The sequence below is a fragment of the Pelecanus crispus genome, chromosome 19, assembly GCF_030463565.1.
Source record: "Pelecanus crispus isolate bPelCri1 chromosome 19, bPelCri1.pri, whole genome shotgun sequence".
NCBI classification, from domain to species: Eukaryota; Metazoa; Chordata; class Aves; order Pelecaniformes; family Pelecanidae; genus Pelecanus; species Pelecanus crispus.
In genome coordinates this window covers 4,994,672-5,019,180 of record NC_134661.1, presented here as the reverse complement: position 1 = coordinate 5,019,180, position 24,509 = coordinate 4,994,672, and the positions used below count along the sequence as shown (strand labels likewise).

Sequence of the window (24,509 nt, the reverse complement as noted above, 5' to 3'; positions counted from 1 at the left end):
TTGTCTCCGTGGCCTAGCATGAGCTGTTGGTCTCCTGCTTTAGCCTCCTGACTGTAAACCTGTTGGGTGCAAGCCTATGCCACCAGTCCAACGTGACGCAGGAAATACGTGGCAGAGCAGGAGTTAAACCCCCTGGGCTGATGCAGAACACATTTTCTTGTCCTCCACCTGGGTAGCACCCACAATGCAGCCATTGTATTCTGCTGCCTCGGTGGAGTGCGCATAAATCGGGGTGTGTAAGTAAGGATAAAGTTGTCCTGATGAGGTTACAGGCTGGGGAGAGCGTGTAGATGCACTGCGGCTGTTCAGCCATGACTAATGCAGCTCTCCTCCGAATTTCCCTACCTGCGGCAGGAACGAGAGGCTGCGTTACAGGTAGTTTCTGATTCTTATCATGTAATCCCGGCAAGGATGGAGACGGGGAGCCAAGCAGGCTCATTGCTAGGCATGTTTGTCTGCCACGGCCTTGCTCCCTGCACGCTTTATCATCCTTCTGAGGTCGTGACCAGCCACTGCAGAAAAGATGGTGCCACTGCTGAGTAGAGAGGCGAGAAATGGGCAAGCTGGTAAAGAAGGGCCGGGCACCGCCAGCAAAGGGGCGCAGCTGCCGGACAAGTCGCTGCAGGGCGCGAGAACACGCGCCATGTACCGGCCTGCAATTTTCATGTACCGCTGTGCAGCCAGGGCTGCCCCGGCGGCGGGTTTCTGGGGCGCGGGGCCGGCCGGGGACTGACCCCGGCCCCTGGGGAGGCCCCAGAGCTCGACCCCGGGCCTGCGGGGATCTTGGCGTCATCTGTCGCTCCCCCTGTCTGACGTCACCGATGAGGTCAGGTGGCATCAGAGGACGCTGCCCCGCGGGGAGGCGGCCGCGGTGCATGCCGGGCCGCGGGAGGACCGGGCCGCGAGGAGGCGTCGCCGTCTCCATGGCAACCGGGGGCGCCTCCGCCGGCCAGGCCCCCCCTCACGTGATCGCGGCCGTCACGTGATATTGGGCTGCCGCGGAGCTGCTTCCGGGTCAATGCGGGACGCGGCCGCCGGGCCTGGGTGAGTGGGGCAGGGGGCGGCAGGGGGCGGCGGGGGGCGGGCGGGGCCGCGGCTGTCACCGCTGTCACCGGCCCCCACCGGCCCCCACCAGCCTGCTGCGCGGCGGGGCCGGCGGCCGCGGCGCGGTGCCGGGGCGCGGGAGGCCGCTCTCACCGGGGGGCGACCCGGGGTCCGGCCCGGCCGGGCCGTGCGAGGGCGGCCAGGGAGAGTTTAACGTCTGCGTTCGAGGCGGCCAGGCAGGCGGAGGCTGCAGCGGCGGGCAGGCCTCTGGGGGTCCGCGGCTGGGGACCCCGGCCTGCCGGCACGCACGTCGTACCCCGCCGTGGGGCCCAGCAGCGCAGGCAAGGACCGACAGACGGACGCCCCACCGACTCCTGCGGCCGAGTTGTTTTTTCCGGCAGCCCTGAGGGGATTGCTGGTTCAGTAGCGTCATGTCAGAGTCCGGGCCAGAAGCACGTTAAGCGACATGCCTGGCATCTCTTGTGCGGCTTCCGATCTCCTCGCCACAGTCCCTGCCATTAGCACTGGCTGCTTCCAGAAGCGTGGTACTGTGGTGGGTGAGCAAGTAGTTATGCTTGCTTTGACGAGGACGCTGACAGCGTTTCGCGTCCGTGGGTAGCTTGCCCTGGTGGCTCGGAGGGCCAGTCTGTCTACCCTGGTAGCATTTGTTCATCTGTCTCTCAAGATTACTTCAAAAATAATTTCCCTGAATCATGTCTTAGGAAAAGGACATACCAGCTTCGTTTAGACAGATGTTTGTTCTGTCGCATCCATTCCTTACGCTTTGTTTTTTGTGCACACAAACATGTCAAAATGCATTTGGTGTGTGACTGGTTAGGACCTGCTCTGAAGGCGTTCGGGTGGCACTGGTATTCATTAGAATGTCATTAATGATGTGATTCTCTTGAGCGGTCTCTTATTCTCCTTGTCAGCTTAGAGCACTGGGATAGAAATATTTTTCATGTCTTTTCTAGTATTCTCCTTTCACTTCACCCATCAGCTGCAGCAGCCCGCTGGGTTTTCCTTGGATCTCAAGTCAGGGTCGTGCTCTTCTTTGCAGACACTTGCCATGTTGTATGTCACTGAGGCTGTAGCCTTCCAGCGCAGCGTTTAAATATAGACAACAAAGGCTATTCGTTGACATCTTTCAAAGACTGAGTGCATCTTTTGCAATCCATGCTGTCGTTTAGAAAACCCAAAGTTATTTTAGGATATGAATTGTTCCTTATGCAGTCAGTAAGAAAACGTTCAGAGATGCGCACCTTGCAAATCATCCTGTCCTGCCCTTGTACAGACAACGTTCACTTGAAATGTGTCATGCTTTCTTTGCATATTCTGTCAATCCTTGCTCTCAAGCAATTGTAGTGATTCAGAGGAGCCACGTGCATGACAGATGATTATAGTGAATGTCAAATCTGACGAGAAGGGAAGTTGAAAAGGTGACTGCCCAACCCCTGACATTTTTGTCATCTGGTTATGGCATTGGTGGGCAAAAGTAAAGCTTGAGAAAGAAAATATTTGTGATTCAAAGTTGTTTAATGTAAATGTCATTAGGGTTTTTTTTTTTCCTCAGTTCTGGATTGCTCTCATACTGTATCTGGAAACATGGGGTTTTTGCCTCTAGTGTGATGGTAAGGTGACTTTCTCATGTGGAATGTCCAGCTGATGTTTGCTCAGCAGATAAAGAGGAATGGAGTTGATAGAAAAGCAATGTGAAGGACAGAAAGCCTTATACATGGGGGAGTTCCAAAGTGTCCAGGCCAGGAGGTCTCCATGCGTGTTTAGAAAGCAGTATCTGTCTGTCCTACAGTACTGAGCTCCCAAACCACCCTGGAATGAGGCCTTTCGGCCTAAAGCCTTGGCTGTCAATGCAAATTATTTCTATAGCATGCAGTGGTTTTTTTAGCATAAAATTAAATGCCTGTTCCTAACACAAACTTTCATTTGAGGATTTCTTTTTTGATTCTAGATAGACCAGTGACATGAAGTTAAGTTTGAGATATGAATCAACCAAGTTGTTGAGGGCTGAAAAAGGTGTGGGGTTTCTTTTTTTTAAGTAAGACTAATCCTTTAAGTCCCTATGTATGACATGTAAACTTTATATATCATATAAAAATTATAACAGGCATCAGTCAACTTGCTTCTTATTATACCAAAGTCTTTTGTGATAGAGGTGTTTTAGGTAGTCTGCTCATGAAGAAGTAAATTAGAGCTTGTTAAGCAGGTGATTCTCAGCAAAGGGAACCTGAATCTTAGTTAAATCACTTTGGTTCAGTATTTTATATCTATTCTTGCCTGTAACAAATCTAAAGGAAAGTTTACGGCAGCAGGCAGAAACTTTAATTCGGCATTGGTTAGCAACATTGCTTTTGACATATGTGTGGCCCCGCCATGAACTCAAAAGTATGGCATCCTGGAGGTGCAGGTTTGTGTGCAGAATGTACATATCTGTGTGAGCTGGGTTTTGCTGGTATACTAGAAACGTAATTACGCACTACTAAGTGAAAATGCTGCTCCGCAACTAATCGTATGCTTTTGGAAATCTGCAGTTGATTCCTGCAAGTTTGTGCCTTGTGTTGTTAGAACGGGCGGATGCAGATCTCTCGTCCATGTCTGTGACGGGTAGCACGCCCTGCTTTGGACTACAAGACCTCTGCGAAACCTGGGAGCAACGTGGTTCCATTCCTTTGTGTGTGTATCAAGCCTGACTCCTTTATAGGAGAAAAGACTCTAGAAAGCTATAAAATACTAAGTTCAGAGTACACGCAGGAAAGTAGGACAGATAAGCTTAGTTCCATCTAGGGTACAGCAGAACGCCGACCATCGCAGTATCTTTGTGCCAAATATATTTTCAGCTGACACTCGGTATCTTTCTAGGCAGGTCAGCAGCCCGCGATGTGGCGAGTCCTTTTTCCTGTGCTGGCCTGTTCTGTGATGTGCGTAGATAGGAAGGGCATGTGTATCTTCCAGATACATGAAGCAGCTGCAAAACTGAATTGGCAAAACTTGCTTTTTGGACTGGCCAGATGATGTGCTCGTATGTGCTCGAGAGTGTTTCGTGACGCAGCAGTTGTGTTCTAATTAGAAGCCCAGGTTTGCAAGCAGGACGGAAGAACTGTAGTTCTTTGCAAATGTCAGAGGAAAAATGGCGATGCTCCATTTGAGGCCAAAGCTTGCTTTGAATGAGCCACTGCTCTCAGTGAAGATGAGAGCCCTGAGATATCCTGAGTGAACTTACTATCAAACTCGGGTATTTCCATGACGCCCTGTGGGCCAACTGATGGAAGTCTTGCTAGCAGAGGATGTTGAGCTCCGGACTGTTTACAGCATTGGCCTGATTTTAAAAAAAACCAAACCATAACCTGCTTTGTATAGTGTTTCTTTATAAACAGTTAGGGAGCTGGGGGTCCTTTTTCTTCTTCCTTTTCTTTTCCCCATCCAAAAAGTTGATTTTGACTGAAAGTCCCAGGTTAGAGATAAGGGAAGTTAAAGGATGAAAACACCTGAGCAATCTCATACTCATAAACAGCTCTTTGCTCTTTCTCCTTCTTGCTGCCCTAGAAATGTGTTTGAGAATATCTATGAATATCTCACAGTCCTCTTGTGAGGTACAGAAGTCACCTTTTGCAGCATGGGGCATATTGGGAACTGTCCTGGAAGAGCACGTGGGGCAAGGAGGTCTTGTACTTGGCCTGTAATGGTATGATTGAAAGTACGTTTGTGTAGTTTGGGCCCTCTGTTTGGTTTTGGTTTCTTTTCAGGTAATGTTTTACTGTAATCTTGAATTTGAAATATGACCTGTTAGACTAATCTGTAGTTCAGAAGTACCGTGACCTGGCTGGTCACTTTCTGTCCTGTGTTCCCAAGGGCTACTACTGGAGGTGATTATTAGTTGCTGACTGTTTATACACTCTGTTTTTTTCTGCATTAACTAGAAGTCCAAGAAGGGAGCATGGACCAGCCCAGCGGACGGAGTTTCATGCAAGTCCTTTGTGAGAAATACAGCCCCGAGAACTTCCCGTATCGTCGTGGACCTGGTATGGGGGTGCATGTCCCAGCAACTCCGCAGGGTTCACCTATGAAAGGTAGGGCTCTGGTCTTCCTGAGCTTCCATGGGGTTCTGGGTGGGATCAGTTTCTTGGTTGTTCTTGCTTATGTTGAAAGAAGAATTGCCCTGAACTGACTAGAAAAAGAAACATGACGATGTTTTATAATGCATTTCTTACTGAAGAGCTGAGAGATGAATCTAACAAAACCAGAAAGCTGATCTAGTGACTGAACCAGTTGCTGTAAAAAAACAAGTAAGTTTCCCTACCCCTGTCACTGCCAGCATAACAGAATCAGAATCCTGTCAATGAAAGATGGAAATAAGGCACTGTGCAGTGCTGAGTTTTGAGGGTTCAGCAGCCCCTGGAGCTTATTTTCTTCAGACTGGCGATACTAACTATTTTATTAGTGGCTGCCACAACATGTATTTTGACAGAGATGGCTTAACAAATACACAACACCTTGATCTAAATTTGAGGTTGGTCCGCATGCTAGTGGTGTCACGCAGTGCCATCAACTTGCATCAATGCCTGCAGGTACAGAAGGAGTCCGGTGTTACACAGGAGTGGGCCATATTTCAAGCCAAGCGATGAGTTGTTGAATCTCCAGCTAGGCTTCTTTTGTGACAAGTGATTCAGATGAATTCGTGGTTTACTACGGCTCTCTTCTCAAAGCATCAAATGCTATCTAACCGTGCTTATGCTGACCTAGTAGAAAAATCCCCTCTCTCCTTTGCTTCTGACCTTACTGCCTTGAGGGAGTTTCAGACAGATGTGTGTCTGAAGTGCTGTGCCGCTCATGTATGTCCTTGAGCCTCCTAGACTGCAGAATCTGTGTCGCTATTTCCTGCTCTTTGAACTGGATCCATTTGACACCCTTAAGTCTTCCCTCATGCTCTGATGTTAGCGTCTTGTTCTCTGCCTGAGATTCACATTTATCCCACCAGAACTGCCCCGTCTTTCTGTAACCTCTTGTCCATCTTGATCTGTAAGTGTAGTTTGAATTTCCGTCAGGTCAATTTGTATTGTAACCAGCCCCAAAGGGGAAAATAGCTGTGCAAGTTGGCTGAATGAAGTTTACAGTAACCGAGTTTGACAGAGGAGAAAAAAAGGGCCTGAGTTCAGTTAAGGATAAAACGTACTGTGTGTCACTCAAAATTAATATGAACAGAAAATTGGCCTGATGGAATATTCAGTCACTGCCCTGTCTCCTGTGTGTGAGCACCCGCTTACCTGAGTTGTTTGGGTGCTGGAAAGAGGGCACATGTTTATGAGTCTTGAAATGTGACCGAGACATGACTTACAAGTACGTCATGACTAATTCCTAAAGTACAACACTATCCTTGAAGGAAGCTGAACACTAATGAGCCAGGAAACTTGAAAACTCAGATCGCTGCAGATAATTGCCTGCTGCTAGAATCCCTTTGTAGTCATGTAGCTGTCAAGTATTAAGGAGAGAGAAGAAGGGCCACCTTCTTAGGAAAAAGCTTGTTGTTAAATTTGAACAGATTTTGATACTCCACAGAGGTGGGAGAGCTGTATTGTATGTGAAAGGGTGTAAGACTGATGGCTTGTCTTGCCTAAATGTGGATTTCTTGTGTTGAAACGGTTTCCTGTTAGAAATCCACAGCTTTTAGCTTTGTCATGTTTTGGCCTTAGCAAATCAGGCTGTGATTGAGATCCAACTCCTTGCCTGTGAAATGGCTGCAAGAACGTTTACCTGTATGAGAAGGAACTAGAGCAAAACCGAAGCAGAAACGTAAAAAGCAGAGTAGAGACCTGAGTTTTTCCAGGATGTAGGAATGCTAAACGTTCTACGTTGTTGAAAAGGGAAAGCTTAGAAAAGAAATGTTTAAATACGTTCTTGCTGTTCCTAACCCCAAGTGGGCTAAGTATGAGAGGATAAGGGAGTCTGCCTGTGCAATTAACGGTCTACCTAGTCCTGTACCCTATCTGCAGATGCCTGGGGAAGAGCGTAAGTTCTTGCAAGAACTGATATGAGACATACTATAAAGTACAAAGGACTGGCCCATCCTCGCTGCGGTGAGGACAGAAATGCATGGAGTAACTCAAGAGCACTGATACTGAGTGGTACTTCATGTTTAGACACAAGAAGGCTTCTTGATTGGTGTTGGTCACTTGTCATAAAATCCGTGTTTATCGTGAGATCCTTAAATACGTGTAAATTGTGGAATTACTGGTAGATCTTTTATTTTGCTGAATGTCATGCTTGTACTTGTTGTTACCTTCTGTAACTAAGCAATGCAATGCAATGCTGACCAGAGGGCATCTTTTGTTATTCGCTGTTTCAGATCGCCTCAACCTTCCGAGCGTGCTAGTGCTGAACAGCTGTGGCATAACCTGTGCAGGGGATGAGAATGAAATCGCTGCCTTCTGTGCTCATGTGTCTGAGCTAGATCTTTCTGACAATAAACTGGAAGACTGGCATGAGGTAAAATGGTTACATGTGCACCTTTCTGAATAACTTTGAGGGCTATTACCATGACTGCAGATGTATTGCAGGTTATAAGAGTACTTTGTTCATTTAAAGGAGAGAGGTTTCCATTTTTTGTGCCTTCTTTCTCATCTTTGAAGCTGATGCTTATTTACTTTGACAACAACTGAGCAACAAACGTGATGAATTTAATCCGTTTGGGCACTTCACTCCTTTTATCTCGTGACTTATGATCGTGGCCTGTGGGTGACAAATACATACTTTTTTCCGGTGCAAAGCACCACAACTGGCATTTCTAAAATCAAGAGGTTAATGAGCAGTGCAGTTTTTAACAGAGTAAGAACTGAGGAGGTCTGAGTAATGGGAATTGATTCCCAGCTTTGCCACCGATTCTGTGATGCTGGGCAAGGTATTTATTCTCTCTCCACTTTTGTTTCCTTATCTGCAAAACAGGGTTAATAACATTTACCTCAAAGGATATTTCTGAGGCCTCATTAATTAATGCTAAATGCTATTATAAAATCCTCTGAAGTACTTGGATGAAATATGCTAGATAAATGCAATGTAATATGAGTAAAACAATCGCAGTCTGTTCAAGTGTTGTTAACAGTTCCTCACTGGCTTATGTTCTGCTTTTATGTTAGTCTTTATTGTTGGAAGTATGTGGAAAAGAACAGGACGTGCAACACAAAAATTACCATGTGTTTGTGTTGCATCAAGCTCCTATGTCTTTAAACAGGTAGTGAACATAGTGTTTGCAGAAATGTCCCAGCTCTGGCACGGGGGTCACAAGGTCAGATGTGGGATAGGTCTCCCTCTTTCTGTTTTTCCCTTGGTAGCCTAGAAGGTATTAATTAGCTCAGCAAGTGGGAGAGAGATCGTAGGTTTGTCTGTTGAGATTAGAGCCAGGGAAGATGGTTTTGTACTGAGGGCATATCTCCTAAGAACTGGGATGGTGTCTCCTGACTTGTTTTATTCTGACCCCAAAAGGCCCCCTCCCACAGTAGAGAGGTGCTGCCTCTCCGCTCCCTGTTCTGCCTCTTATTCTCAGTGGGCCTGGCCTCATGTCTGGTAAGCAGCTGGGGGAGCTGCACATACACTTGTCACTCGTAAACTGCATGCTTTGCACCCTGCTATTTGTTCAGTCTGCTTAGGCTACCCCGGATGGCACAATTTGCCAGCTTCTGCGTGAGCCACAGTAAAGCAGGAAATGAAAGGCTTTCTGTGTACTTTGGCCCCTTCCTCTGAAACGGGATTAAGTTTTCATAGCCCATCCGCAACAGATAAATATCTGACTCTTAAGAACTGCCAGTGATGGGGATTCCAGATCCCCAGGTAACCTGTTCCCATGCTTAGCTAATAACCTCGTAGTCTAAACTATGTAACTTAAGTCTCCCATGCTGCAATTTAAGCCAATTGCTCCCTGCCCTGGTCTCAGCAGGTGTGGAGGAGCATTCATTGCTGTTCCTTATATGACAGCCTTTTAGACGCACAAAGAAGAGCTTTCATGTCTCCTTTTCCTATTTTAGTATAATACTGAAAAAATCCAGTTCTTCCAATCATTTATTGTAGGCCGTTGTTTCTAAATCCTGTGTTGTTTTTGTTGCTGTGATGTCATTCCAGTTTGTCTACTTCATTCCTAAGGCGTAGTGCCCAAAACATGACATCACCTAAGATGAGGTGCAAAGTGAGGCAGACTTCCTCCGGCATCACGTATGCAACACTTGAATTCAACCTGTGCATGAGACAATTGCCCTTTGCTAGCAACTGGGCCCTGTTACTGACCTGTGTATGTCATGGTCTGCCTCATCCCCTCCCATCCCAATCGCTTTGTGGAGTGGAGCTCTCTAGCCAGGTGTTCTCTGACTTGTAATTATTTCCTGGTTGAATGTCTTTTTCCCTGAATGTTAGTACTTTGACTGTCCTTGAACTGAACTTCCTTCTTTCGGATGCCTTCGCTTTGGCCTCTAGTCTCGTACCACAATATGATGGCAGCCTTTCCCACCTTAGTATCACCCATAGATTGAGAAAACGCATAGCGTTCAATTGCTCTGGTCATTGAAAACGTCATGAGTAGTATTCTGCTAGAACACTCCCTTGGTATGTCTGCTAGCTTTGTATTGAACTCTTAACTTCCAGTGCTATCCTGGGTGCCATAAGTCCCCAGTTTGCCTATGTGACTGGTGTGTGGATGGCGTCAGAAGCTGTCATTCCCTTAAACTACTTCCCACTGAATCAGTTACCCAGTCAAAGAAGAAAATCAGATTGACATGGTGTGTTCTCTACAAATTGATGCTGCCTGGCTGTTCTGTTCTCTTAATCATTACTACTAGATGACTACAAATTGATTGTCTAAATAACATGTTCCCATATCTTTCTGTGTATTAGCAGTATCTAGGTCAGTGCCTACCCTGATCACATGATCAGTTATGTATCCCATGCTCCAGAGCTGTGCAGTCGTCGTCTCTGGGTTTTCTTTCTCTTTCTTGATCTTTCTTCCTTACCTCTCTGCTAATTTGCCCTCAGGTGCACATCTGTACGCACAAAAAGAGAAAGTAGCCCCAAGCAGAGTTACCTGAACATTTGGATTGATTGTAAGACAGCTGCTGTTTTCAGAGTAATGGAATCAAGTAAGAAATTAGTTGTATGCGTACAGTGAGCTTCTATCTGTCTTTTATGTTGGGCAAAATGGCGAGGTCTGTGGCTAGTGAGGAGCAGTGGAAAGCCGAGCAGGTGCTCAGTGTTGGTCATAAACTCGAGACGTGCCCGTTGCCTCCCTGCTGAAAGAGGGGTACAGCACGCTGGCTCCTGTAACGTGCTGCTGCTTAAGCTTCATGTTGAGGTGGATTTTATGACCTCTCCCTAGAGACTGGCTTTCTCTTATCAAGCTGCTCAGAGAGTGTAATTAAATGAACTGTTGAGGCGAATGAGCAATTAATCAATCAATCTAAATCAGTGAATAGCTGGAGTATGAATTACAGGTAGTTATCCAGAAGCCTTATTTTTTTCCCCATGTCATTTCTTTGGCTTGTGGTGATTCCGAAGGGCCCCCTTTTAGGAGACGGGATATTATTGCACGAGGTCCGATTACTGCCTGATACGCATTTCTTTTTTTCTCTTTTTTTTTTCCCTCCCCACTTAGGTCAGTAAAATTGTGTCCAACGTTCCCCACTTGGAGTTTCTAAACTTGAGTTCCAACCCTCTCAGTTTGTCCGTTTTAGAGAGAAGGTGTGCTGGGTCTTTCGCTGGTGTTCGCAAACTTGTGCTCAACAACAGCAAAGCTTCCTGGGAAACAGTCCACACAATCCTGCAGGAATTACCAGAGTAAGCATGGGGAGTGGGGCATAGAAAGGGGTGCTCACTGCACGCAGGTCAAGGCTGGCTTATCAAGTCACATGGTGAGGGATGAGAGGGGTGTGAGGATGCAAACGTGATTGGTAGAGAAAAAGGGATTTTTTTTCTTTGGGAGCTTGGGAACTGGTCAGGTGAATGCTTTGCATTGTCTTAAAAGCTGAACTTGTGTGGTGCTGCAAAGCCCGGGGCTTCTTGTCCAAATCTAAATACCAGAGATTGGGTAATGGCCCCAACAATGTAGGAGGTGACACGCTTTCCTCTGAGTCGCTGCCGAATGAATGGTGCACTGCATACCTGTACTAATAGCTTTTGAATGGGGTGTAAGTCTTGAGGGTCTGGCCTCTTGTCAAGTAATATTTCATCGTGCTTTTCTGTGTAAAAGTGTTGATTTCTGTGGCTTGGCCACGGTCCACCTTGGCAGTGGCATTCTGCTTCCCCGAATGTCCTCGGTGGCTTTATTTTGATAACAGATTCCTCTTTGTATGGCTTTGTAAGCGGAGATCATGACAGCAGTATATCCTGCGTGGCCAATGTATGCTTCCCTGGGATTAGGAGAGCTAGTTTAGTTGTCTGAAAACTTAGTGGGACCTGTTCTTTCTTCAATAGGAATCTTTGGCAGAACCAGTGACGTAGGGAAAAAAGCGTCATCCGTGTTGTATAAAAACACCTTTTTAAATTAAGTGGTGAGCATTGAGAGCAGGTACCAATCCCCATTGGAGTTGGGTTGGTGGCTTGTTGGGCACAAATGTGGAACACCACCCCGAGCAATCTGTTACACAATTAAAACTGGGAGGCTAGGGGAACACTTAGAGGTGTTTTTTGTCTGCAGAGGAAGTTTACAGATGGGAGCAGAGATGTAGTTGAAACACTCCGTTTGGAGTGCTCAAAGGTCTTCTCTGCACTAAGGTTTCAAATCACATAAGAGCCGTTAACAGAAAATCATGTTAAAATCACATATGCATGTTGCTGTACCCAAGAGGGTAGCCATTTCTCAAGGTATGCTGAGATGATGATATGATCTTTCTTCCCCTGTGCAGCTTGGAGGAGCTCTTCCTGTGCCTTAACGACTATGAAACAGTGTCTTGTTCTCCGGTTTGCTGTCAGTCTCTCAAATTACTCCACATAACTGACAATAATCTTCAAGACTGGACTGAAATTCGAAAGTTGGGAATTATGTTTCCATCACTGGACACACTTATTCTGGCTAACAACAACCTCACGACCATTGAAGAGTCGGAAGATTCCCTAGCAAGGCTGTTCCCCAACCTGCGCTCCATCAATTTGCACAAGTCAGGTGAGAGCCTGGAAGCAGTGCGCTTTTTGTTCTCAGCATAGGTGACAGCGGTTGATCTAGAGTCTCTCCTCCTGAGTAGGTGAAAACCACGCTTGCTTTGTGCTCTTTGAAGCTTTGGCCTTGGGGTGGTTGCTTCTTAGGTTAGCAGTAAGTAGCCTGCAGTCAGCATTGCTTCCTGCAAACTATGAGAGGGGACAGGTGAAGGCAGAAGTGCTAAGTGAGAGGCTAAACTGTTTGGGTAGTTCTGTTGCTGTAGCAGAGATGAAAATGCCCAGTGACCTTTGTCCCAATCTATCCTGGCTTCTTGGCAGAATCAAAAAGCTGTTGATAAATGTAGTCCCAACAGCCCTATCATGTTGAAGTCCAATTTCCTAATGGTGCTAATGCAGGGCCACGCAAGCAGGTGTACTGAAGTGCGCTGACCTGAAGAATGTAGCGTTAGGAGAGGAAAACAGGCAATCAACTTGCCCATCTCTGTGGGCTTTACCTGCTGCTTTTGGTAGTTAGTCATTATCTGAAAGGTGAGTCAGAGTAGTGTGGACTGGCAGTTATTCAAAATGAGCTGGCAAAGGTTTTTTACATTAGTAGTTTCCCTCTGTTTCCTGTCCCTGCCTCAGGTGCTTCTGGCTGGGGAAGGGATAAACAAATGTCTGGCAGCGGAGGGGATGAAAGAATCCCATTTCCCTTTAATTCCCTGTTTTATCTTGGGTAAAATGAGTGTATGTGTAGGTATGTGGCATGTAAGGGCCAAGCATCTACCAGCAAAAGCTGTCTGTCATCTGTGCTGTTATTAGCAGCTCACCACAAGTTATGCTCGAGGCTGCTTTTACACTTCAACCCCAGAGAATTTTCAGCCAACGCTCCAGAAAGAGAATAAGCATTTGGCATATCGGGAAGGGTACCCTGCGCTCAAGAGAGGGAGCTGCAGGGCAGCTCGTGAAGGCTGTGACGTCTTTGTGAGACGACACGTACGCCAGAAGTTCTTCTGCAGGAGTACTTAATGCATCATCATCTTTTGGTCTTTACAGCTTTATATACTGTGCAAGCGATAGTTAAGTGTTAGCCAAGGTAGAAGGTACTTTATTAACATGCTCTGCAATGTACGCATCCAGGAATCCCTATAACAAAAGCTTAAAGCTTTTAAAGAGGAAGAAAAGCCTGTTAAGCTGGATTTGAAAGCACTGTCTCACTGAGGAGCGAGTGCTCCTGTGGTAAGTAGTTGTGCAATTTTGATGCCAGGTATTTAAGAACTCTGGATTCTGTATTGCTTTTTGATGTTTTGGGAGCTGAAAGTCAAATAGAAATCCCAAGGAGCATGTTTCACTTTTTTTTAGGGAAAGCTGCTGCACTCCAAAATTCTGTCACGTGAAGACTCCAAACCGGTGCCTCTTTTTGCAGGCTCCTTTAGCTTAGTGGAGATCACAGATGAGCTAAAGATAATGATTTTTAGTGAAGTTCTAGCTCACTGGGGTCATGAGGGGTTGAACAGATTTTCCTGCCAAGGTGGATGCCATGGCTGACAGCAGTTTCTCCTTCAGAGGTGGCTGTCCCTCCGCACTAGCTTTCTCCCAGCTACAAGAGCTTTTTGGCCCTTTCAGAGCAGCGTGATTCAGAGAGGTACCAGGCACTCTTTGGTGACATTGTGCCCCAGAGATCAGGCAGAAGAGTTCTCCTCCCATCACAAACTTCTACTCGGTTTGTCTGTGTGGCTGATACTGATACCCAGGGGATGGCTTTAGGCATAGGTGACCTTGGCAGAGGTGTTTCGAGAGCTATAGGGAAAGGAAATTCTTTCTGCACACCTCGCATGCAGTACCATGATACAGGAGTTTTGTTTCTGCTCTGAAAAGAGCCCCTTCTTCTGAGTTGTGGTTGTGACACGGTTTGGCCTTGAACTTTGCATTTCCTGACGGGCTTAGCTCAAATGAGACCCCTGATTTTGTTTGAACTGATAATTGTTCTGTTTTTTCACATTTTCTGTGCTGTATGGGTGAAGCTGTTGAATGTTGTTCGGAGCAACCAGTTTTATAACTCGTGTTGCCAGTGTAAGCTTCTGGAACAGTCATCGGAAAAGCGTCACGGTAAATGTTTCTGCAGTTGCAGCAAAGAGAAGCGAAGACAAGTAGTGTTGATCTTGCCACATAATCAGGGCTGTACTGTTGCTCGATCCTCAGCTTTTTTATGTTGCCCTGCTTGCCTTGTTATCCCAAATGTCAGGTCTTGAGGGGGCTGAAACTGAGTTAAAGCCTTTTTCATTAAATGGCTGGATGGCTTCTGGGACTGTTTTACCATTGGGTCGTGAGTGGAAATGGGACCCAAGGTGGTCATGTGTGCAAGGTAATGCCGTTTGATAGCTATTTAGTGACACTTAAGAATGACAGAAGTCCTGGTGACTTTAATACTACTTAAGGCAGCGTCCCTTTGTAGATGCAGCCATCATAACTGATGCTAGTCAGTCCTCAGCAGTGAGGCCAAAGACTGAATGGTCCATAAAAAACTAAGCTCCCTAATCATCCATGGAGATCATCCTTCTAGATTTACAAAACAGCATGAGAGAATTAAAACTACTCTGTCTTGTAAGCAAATGAAGGAGATTTTTTGCAGCATGTCATGAGCAAAAAGCTAACTTCTCAAAGAAACAGCAGCTGATGGTCGCCTGTCACATATGTTCTTTGGCTGCATCTGATTATCTTGGATACATGATGTGTATTACCTGTGCTTGTTTAAGCAAGTCTTTTCTTCCGAGCAGGTCTGCATTGCTGGGAGGACATTGACAAGCTAAACTCTTTTCCCAAGCTTGAGGAAGTGAAATTGCTAGGAATCCCTTTGCTGCAGTCGTACACCACCGAGGAACGCAGGAAGCTGCTAATAGCCAGGTCTGTTGCTTGTTTATTCCGCTCAGCAGAAGCGTTACATGGCAAGGAATAGCTGGGAGCAGGTAATAGAAGGAAGAGGCTGTTAGGAGATGGGTTTTGTATGAATTCATGCTCAGAAAGATTTGAGCTTTTTTTTGTTGTGTGGGAAAGTCGGAGTAGTAGAAACGTTACGTCTAACTTCTTGACTTCTCAGAGAATTTTTTGACTCTCATACATGCCTGTGCATACGATGCATATATGTGGTGAAATGATAATGCTTAGTTTTGAATGTGCCTGGAGAAACTGTATGGAACTTGCCCTCTCTCTTGAGGGGACCAAGGCGTAAGCTACTTAGGAGGACTCTCCTGGTGTTAATGTTGTGGCACATAGCTTTTGATGGTGACTGTCTTGTCAGTCGCCCTGTCAGGGTTTCTCTTCTGTATTTCTTGGTGTACGCACACAGGTTGCCATCTATCGTCAAGCTCAATGGAAGCATTGTTGCCGATGGGGAGCGAGAGGACTCGGAGCGGTTCTTCATCCGATATTATATGGAGTTCCCGGAGGAGGAAGTCCCATTCAGGTATGAATTCTTTGTCGTGGAATGGAGAGCACAGGCAGAAGGACAATGAGGCAAAAGGAAAGGTGACTAAACGGATGATGTTTACATGGGAAATCAGGGCTAGCTGTTCCATGAAAAAAACATTCCTCGCCTTCCTCCTGTCTTGCCTTCCTCAATCTGTTTTAGTTAATGTCATTATATTAGAGTGTTGTCTGATGACTTGTAGAATCACTTCTGAGTCAAATTTGGTCTTAAAAGTGTCCGCGTCAAGTGCCATTAAACAACATGACTGTTCGGTTCATGATCTTCATTGCTTCCTGGCCTCCCCAATGGCTAGCTTCATAATCCACCTGTGTTTGGGAGTCCCCAAAAGCCAGTACAGATCGTGCTCTCTGGTGCCAGGCCAGAGCGTCTAATTCTCTTGACCATCTGGTGTGTGGAATGTGACTGGCGATGGGAAGCTGTCCCCTCACTTTCAGGCCCACAAATCGCAAGTCTGATGGTGTTTCTTTGCCAAAAAAATATGCCCAATGATCTGTTAATCTTAGTAAACTAATGAACTTTGACAGATGCTGTTCAGTCAGTATCTTCCCTGCACCAGTGTCTACTTACTGCTTCTTAATGGGCTGAGGAAGGATCATGGAGCATCAAGCCACTGCATTTACGTGCCTTTTGCCCTAGGACCCTCATGCGCTTTTCGGACAATAAAGCTTCATAGCCCTTTCTTTACAGAAAGGGGGTAGGACAAGAGAGTGTGTGTCCGGGGGGAAACTGAGGTAGAGAAGGTCAAAGGTAAGGCCTGGTATGGGTGATAAAGGTGCAAACGGAATCTGGCCGGTGTTTGCGTTGGCTGGCCGGTGTTTCCCCCAGCTTAACCCTTAGGTAAAATGTCTCTTGTTTTTCAGAAGCACTGTGTATGTGACCTGCCAATACAGTAAGGGCGTGCGAAGGCTGGAATGGGGAACGAGGGCATGGCGTTGTGCATGAATACTAATAGGTCCAGCGATTATAGTATTTGTTAAAGGCGTACTGGGGTCAGTTCAGAGGCAAAGGGTACTAATGTAGTCAGGGAGACAAGACAGCTGGTGATCCCTCTTGTGCCTTTTTCTGAGGACAAATCCTGGCTTGTAATTTTAGAAGCCCTTGAAGCGAAAAAATTGAAACAAATATTGGAAGGTATAGCAGTGGAGGCGGAGAATGCAGAGGAGAGGAAGGGACAGGGGAGATGGGGACTGCAAGCTCACAGTGCTGCTCCCAAAATGGATTATTTTCTGTAACATTTTATTCCTAAGAAAACTGTTTCATGTGTCCATGTTTGTGGCTCTAGAAGGGCAGAATAGCAGGGCAGCTGAGCCCAACAGCTGCAGTGGAGTCCTGCCCTTTGGCAAACAGGGCTTGGGCTGACCTGGAAAACCATCTGGGAGAAGGCAGGGCATGCCCTCGTGCTGACAGTGGTGTATTTGGTTGCAGGCTGGGAGGGGAGCTAAGGCGCGCTCGCCCTTTGATCCTGGTGGAACAGGTGTGCCACCCTCAGCTCAGGAGGAAGGGTTTGTGCGCGAGAGAGAAGGTAAATAGATGGCTGGCAGGCTCTGAACCTGTTCCTGCCGGACTTGCGTCTCTGGGTCTTGGGGTGACGGGTGCCTTGCATGTCCAGGACCCATGTTGAGAGTTGAGAAGGAGACGGTGGGCTATAGCTTCAGAGACTCGTGATGCTACTGTTAGGACGTGGACTTTGGGAACAGGCTGTGTGCACCCACACGGTTACACAGTGCCACAATTAGGGTCGGTTTCCAGGTCGGAGCTCGTGTAAGGAATTACTAATATCTCACCCATCCAAAAAAGCTGGGCTGATCTTGACCAACATGCTAGCTTTATGCTATTTTGGTAAAATACAAGAGAATTTCCTCCCCCTCTGATTTCTTAACCTTTAAACACTGTTACTGTCCTTTTCATGGTCAATGGGCTCTTTGTCTGAATCCCTTCATCTGTGCAGTGTTACCAAGAGACTTGTGCAGCTACTAAAGAGGGTTGTTCAGTTCTGGAGGAGTTGTGTGTTGCTCCAGACTATTTTCTAACGAGGCTGTAGATGGCTGAGAGCGTCCCTAGTGCCAAGGGCCATGTTTCGGTTCCCGGACTCGTACGCAGCAGCCCTTGTAGGAAGGGAAACCCAGCATTCTTTGCAGAGGGATTTTGTGTGTGTTTGTTGCTAAAGCTTCCTCCTCTTTGCTCCCAAATCTGGTGTGGTGTCTCTGAAGGTGGTTTGTAGTTAGAATCTAATTGGGACGCATACATGTTGTTGCTGGGGGTACGGCATCTGCATTGCAGTGCTGCCTCAAGCAGAGAAAGAGGACACACTTGGGCACGGAAAACTTACGAGTGGTAGCAGACCCCTCAAGACCGTTGAGGTGTAGCGTGCGATAAGCGAACAGCACGCTCTCTCACGGCAAACCCCCCTGTTTGCACTGCGTGTCTTCACAGGCTGCAGCTCGAAGGGATCGGAAAGGAAGGGAAATGGACAGAATCATTTTATTCTCTGGATGTCGTGGGTTAGAAAGGAGCGCCGAGTGTACAATCCAATATTGGCTGTCTTCTTGAGTGACGTCTTTGTGTCTGTGGGTTTTTAATGAGTCCTCTGCTTGTCTGGTCTGCTGTTTATCTGCAGAGTATCACAGACACTTTTAGACAGGCTCAGTTCTTCAGTGTCCTCTTCTCCGGTAGCCAGTGTCTGCCAGGCTGCAAGGGGCGATTATAAAAGTCACCAGGGTGCCTATTATCGGGGTACAAAAGAACCATATGAGCAGTGTGCCTTTGTCCTTATTGATTTGAGGGAAGCCAGTCATTCAGACTGTCTTTGCAGGCTGCAGCTACCAAACAAGGAGCAAGGTGCAAGGCTTGTTCTGCCTTTCCTCGACATGAGAAAATTTAAGACAATATTGCCTGAACCTGTGCATGTTTACAGCATGCGTTTGGGTAATCTTAGCCCACCCGTTGTACTTATCTTTTTCAGCTTGCTTGAAATTTCTCCCCCTCTTTATACTCTTCCCACCATCAGCGCTGTTCACTGCAGTTTCCCTTAGCGCATGAATCATGGCAGTACTTCTGGTCGGCACGTGAGAAGTTGTTGCTGGTTTGCAGCAGAAGCTGTGCCGCAAAGAAATCCTCCCAGTCGGTGACATTTTGGCTAGCGCTCCTTCTTACTGCGGGCAGTAGCCCGGTGGGTAAAATATGGGGAGCGTGTTGTCTCCTCTCGGCACTAATGGCTTTTCCAAAGAAATAGGGCTGATCCTCTCACCCAGGTGACTGTGAGAGCAGGACTTTGGACACTCTGCCCTGGTGAAGGCTCATTTTGTCTGTGAGACTGGGGAAATCCTAGTGTGTTGTGGCCCTTACCTCACTTCCCGGCAGACAGAGGGTCTGCTGTTCTCCAGGAACATTCCTGCCTTCAGCAGGACTCCCTGGGGTCACCCAGCCTGCCAGGTCCCATCAGCTCTCGTGACACAGCACCGATCGCATTCAGCTCAGACTCGGATGGGGAACAAAAAGAGCTTTCTGTACAGCGCATAGTGGAGGGCCTCTGAAATGTTACCTTTTCTCAGCAGCTCTCGGTCTTTGTCATTTCAATCGCATTGTGTTTTGTGTTGCTGTTCGATTCTTTCCCAGCCAGGCAGGGGAGATGTAGCCTTGCCCGATCGGAGCGATACCCGCTGAAGGCGGCGGGAGGGTGAGTCGGGCTTTCCATCGCAGGGGATGGCTCCCCAGGACGGACCTTGTGAAGGACAGTCAGACAACTTGGCTCCAAGGAGAAAGTGATGGTGGAGTGCGTGGCTCTGCGAGTAAAATTCCTATGTTGTTTTAGAGTAGGTGTGAAGGATCAGCTGGCAAGAAGTCCCCTGTTTGTTGTCAGCTTCCAAACCGTGCGGCAGCTCACCTTGATTCGGTGATCTTGGTGATCCGGTGCTCAGTGGAGTGTAGCATTTTGGAACTAGCTGGCCTCTTGGAAAAAGAGAGGAATGTCTGAAAATCGGTCAGGCTATGAAGCCACAGATACTGGGAATCTAGACTGAGGGTCATATCCTTTGTGTGAGCACTAGCTTGGTTCTGGCACTCTTTAGTGAAGTGTTTTCACTGGAGCAGGAGGCGCAGAGTCTTGCAAGTGTAGCGTCCCCTCTTTCTTCCAAATCCCACTGCAGCCCTGGCTGGGGTTTCTGAAAATGTAGGAGCCCCATAGACAGCTTCGCTGCTCAGTTTTGTTCAGGAAGCTGTTTTGATAGCAGTCAACTGGAACGTCTCAGGTCGGTGATAACTTCACCTTCCTCAGCTAGATACCTTCTCCCTAGTTGGATGCTCACTCGGGTTCATGTTGGTGCCACATGCAAAACATGCATGGCCCCACATGCAGCTCGGGGACTGTGAGACAAGGTGACTGGAGTGGATAGGCTTTCTGGGTTTTGTTTTCTCCTTTTCAGCATCTTGCCTGAGAAACGCTGTGTGGTCTGTGAAGTGTCCTGCTGTCAGGGGAGAAAACAGGACTCATACCATCCGATTTATTCCTAATGGATGTCTCTTCAGGTCATCAGACTTGAATTGGGGTGAATGTTGTCTCACGTGAGGAACATTCAGCTCCCCAAAGTGTGAGAGAATTGGTGGCAAATGGAGAAGAAAGGTGGGGTTTTCCTTTAGTGGCTGCTGGGCGGCAGACTTGTATGGAGAGAGGCGTGCACTTACGGGCTTTGAATGCTAGCACAGCAGCGTTCTGTTCTTGTGGGAGCCTCATCCATCCTTCCCGCCTTGAGCGAAGTGCCCGTTAAACTGAGAGATGTTTCGGAAAAGCCATATGCCAGCTAGTCACTGACATGGAGAATGAGGACAGCTCACTGCTGTCTGGGTTCTGGTTTTAGCTCTCGTCAAAGAGTTCTGGGCTTTAGAGGAATCGTGCTGTGGCATCTGTGCTTACCCTCTTGTCATCCAGTCACTGTACTGTCTGTGCAGATGTTTGTTTATACTTTGCAACCTAGCAGCATCCTTGGATGATTGCAACTGAAGAGGGGTAGTATCCTAAAGTGAAACAGAAACTGACTTGTGAAACCTGCATTGGCCATACCAGCAGCTGTACCGTAACTCTGGACTTGTTTAATTTTTCAGGTATCACGAGCTGGTCACGAAGTATGGGAAGCTGGAGCCCTTGGCAGTTGTGGATCTTCGGCCGCAGAGCAGCGTGAAGGTCGAGGTTCACTTCCAGGATAAGGTGGAAGAGATGTCTATCCGTCTCGATCAGACTGTGGCAGAATTGAAGAAGCACTTAAAAACTGTAGTGCAGTTGTCAACAAGCAACATGCTGCTCTTCTACTGGGACCAGGAAGCTCCCTTTGGTCCCGAGGAGATGAAATACAGCTCACGAGCACTGCATTCTTACGGCATTCGGGATGGAGATAAAATTTATGTGGAGCCCAGAATGAAATAGCCTCTTTTGACCTTGTGAGTGCACACACGTGCACACACCTGCCCCCACACATGCATTAAGGAGTTTTTGCAAGGTTTTTATTTCGGTTGGTTGGTTGAGGTTTGGTTGTGTTCTGTAGCAGGTAATTTTGTAGTCCCGAGGGAGTGCCCTGATCTGAGAACCATGCCCACCATCCACTGCAGGCGACCTTGAGGTGACAATTGACTTCAGTGCGTGTGTTTCAGAGTGTGCAATACCTTGATGTTTTCTTTGATGGTCCGGTATACTCGTGATTTGGCATGAATGGTCAGTTGTTCAAGCTAAAGAATGCTGGGGCCCGTAAGGGAGAAGATAGTTGGGTGCAGAATTTGACCTGTTTTTTCCTTTTTCTAAATTTTTGGGGTTTTGGCTCCACCAGAGCGCCCTTTGGCCTAGCTATCCAACTGTGGCTCGAGCTTGCTGAAGTGTTTTTTTGCAGCTGGGTGCTGTCTCAATTTTTGTTGCGCTCGAGTTCACTGAAAAGATCTAAAACAGTATTTTGCTTGATTCTGAGCTCAGGTATTTAATCCATCCACTTAACTCCACTGGTTTGGTTTGTATGAGTGCACAAAATGGGGGAAAGAAAGAGACCCTATTAGAAAGAAACAATTTATTTTCAAAACGCACGCTCTGTATCCACGCTGTCCTATTCTGATTTTTGGGGGGGGATTTTATTTCTGTACCCATCTTGCATAGTGTCTGCAACCTGTAGCACTGGCAGTCTGGAGGCAAAAGGACCCTTGCTCTGTGCGTTGCAAAGTGAATTTTGGAAGGCGGCGGATGTGCGTTGCGTTGGAAGGGCTCTTGGAGTAACAGGTCAAAAAGGGGTCGAAGAGCAGATTCCCCCGTTGGCCATGATTCATCCCCGCGATGCTGAAGAGATCCTCCGATATGCACTTAACCTCGTACCGGTTTGTACTGAAAGTGGAATGGCTAAAATTGCTCTCCTGGGAGAGAGTAAGAGTACAGTTGAAGTTTGCGTTTGTTGCTGTTGCATCAGAAATGAAACCTAGCACTTTCCCTGGGGGCCCCCAGCTGTGGGGTCCCTGCTTAGGGTCCAAACTAGGAGAATGTGTTGGCTCGGATCAGTTTCTAGAAGATGAGTAACAAAGCAACTGGACTCACGTTTATTGTAAAGCAGGTTTTTGCTGTCTAGGTTTTCACTATCTCTATTGGCTTCCCCCCACACACACCTCGTAGGCATCGCGTGCTGCTGCTGAAATTAGCCCCCGTTTTCTACTGTACAGCAGATTCCCCTTCTTGTGCGATGAAATCCTCCCTCCTTTATATCTCGTTTCACTTTCCTGTGTCCTTCCTTGTTTGTCTGTCCCCCTGACAAGGGGAAGACTTTTCAAATTACCTAGTTATAAGCAGCTGCATAAAAGTTTTTGAAGCGGTGCAGTGAGGGCTCTAGTTACACATGAACTTCTGACCTTCATTTTGAAACGCTCCCTTATCCCCACACGTACTTTCTTTCCCGTGATGCTTTTGTGCACATCACTGAGCTCCTTTTGTATTCTTGGAGTTATGTATTTCTCTTCATATTTTACCTGGGTTGTGGGGTGGGGGAGGATGGGGAGGGAACGAAGTATAATGTCGTAGTCTTCAGGTTCAGGATGTGGGGACCATTCAGAGGGGAATAGTTCCGCATCCAGAGTAATGAATAAAAATGGGAGGATTTAAGACAAGTTAATAATTTGTGCCTCATCCCCCTGCCAAAAATGTCAATCTCCTGGCCCCGTTGAGACGAGCAATAGGAAACGGAGCAAGACTCACCGTAGATAGTGTAGAGGCCGCGGCACGTAGCTGCGGAGCCGTGGTACCCATCAAACAAAAGAGCGGGGAGACGGCAGCAGTGTAACATAAGATGACGCTTTTATAAGCTAGAGCTTTACGGAAGATGTATTTTCCATTTGGGCAGAGAAAGGCATTTGCTGCCTGATAGCAGAACTCTTAAGCCAACACTTCTGTATGATATATACATACATACACATAGGAAAAGTTGTGTTTAATAAGATATTTTGTTATAAAACAAAGTTTTATGAAGATATGGTTGTTTAATATTAGAAGCCTATTTCTCCCCTTGACCTCCACTTTAAGAAGGTTATCCCTCAGTCGCTGCAGTCAGAGGTAAGGGACTGACAGGGATGCAAAAGTATCTCTGACCTAATTCTGTAGAGCAGTAATTGCCTATGTGGGTATATTGATGGCATTGTAACTGGTATTAATGAGATGCTATAACTATTGACCAACTCCTCAGCACAATTAAATGTCTCGGTTTCAGAGAAGGAAATAAACAAAGACCATTAAAGAATTGAATGGGATGTTAAAAGAAGACCAAAGTATGCGCTTGTAAGTTTGTTCGCCCACAAAAGGGTAGCCAGTCCGCAGAGGGAACGGCGCTGTCACCGCGCCGGCTCAGAACTGTCGGTAAATCATGCTTTTATTTACGGCCGACCTGGTGGGAACTGGAAGATGGAAAAAGAGAACACCTGCTGGCGTACGAGGTCAACAAGCGCCATGTAGCTGCCGGGGATTTTGTGCTATCACCCAAACTGGCCCTCCCGGTCTGTTCCCGTCAGCAGAAGTCACGGTGCGGATATCGCCGCCTTGCCACTTTGTCGGGGGAAGGTTGTTTCTGGACGACGGTCTCGAGCCATTCACCTTCTGCGCAGCTAGCAGAGCACTCGTGGGGTGGAAAACAAAAATCTTGGTTGGCTTCCCAAGGAGAAAGAGTCACATCCAAAACCCGGGGACAGTTAATGCGTCCAGATGATTGACTTTGAAAAGTAGGGCCAAATGGCGTGCAACCGATGTGGCAAAATATCCCCAGCTGGCTCGCTTTCCTTTTGTAATACCTTTTGGGAAAGAGTCTTGTATGTGTGCCATGTTACCGCTTAACAGGGGACCGTGTCTTGGGGAGAGAGGGGAGGGCTCTGAGCGAGAGTGGGGGGGTTGGGGACAACAATGGGTGCTGAGCATCCAGGAGGGTGCTGAGAGGGCGGGCGGTTTGATTTAAATCGATGCGATGTCACGGGGGGCTGCGTCCCAGTGTTGTCGGCATATACCCGCTTTAGCAAAAGGTCCCTGGTTTTGTCGCGTTCCTTTGAGAAAACAAAATAGATTTGCAAGCTTCTCTAGCTTTTGTGTCCTTCTATCCGAGGGCTACTTTTGTCAAGAACTGTTGTTGCTCACGCTAGTTCATGCATAAAAGTCTGCCGCGGGCAGCCTATGCAGTGGGAAAAGCACCTGGTTCAGAAGGAATTAGGTGACAGCTATATACCAAAGTGTCGCACGGCTCCGGGAATTGAGATTAGATGCTGTGCCGTTGTGTTTTTGGATACATTCCTATTGAATATCCGTGTTTTGACCAGATGTTTCAGGCGGATCGCCTGACTGGTGATGTTATGAATATGCACGGCA

The 24,509-nt window shown here is 47.1% G+C and overlaps 1 protein-coding gene across 8 annotated transcripts; it reads left to right on the top strand.

The window, feature by feature from the left end:
* Window positions 1-1,005: 1,005 nt before the first annotated feature.
* On the top strand, window positions 1,006-24,010 carry TBCEL (tubulin folding cofactor E like). 8 transcript variants are annotated; one of them, XR_012831763.1, is made up of 9 exons: window positions 1,408-1,601; window positions 4,980-5,129; window positions 7,403-7,542; window positions 10,688-10,869; window positions 11,937-12,193; window positions 14,943-15,069; window positions 15,512-15,628; window positions 20,750-21,277; window positions 23,371-24,010. XR_012831763.1 is itself a non-coding variant. In XM_075723375.1 (9 exons), the coding sequence occupies exons 1-8, from the start codon at window positions 1,511-1,513 to the stop codon at window positions 21,066-21,068; spliced, it is 1,383 nt and encodes a 460-aa protein (XP_075579490.1). In that variant the 5' UTR covers window positions 1,408-1,510; the 3' UTR covers window positions 21,069-21,082; window positions 21,187-24,010. The 8 variants fall into 8 exon arrangements, 5 of the variants coding, with proteins under 5 accessions (XP_075579494.1, XP_075579490.1, XP_075579489.1 ...); XR_012831762.1 differs by having other exon boundaries at window positions 21,783-24,010; XR_012831761.1 differs by having other exon boundaries at window positions 20,750-21,997.
* Window positions 24,011-24,509: the final 499 nt, after the last annotated feature.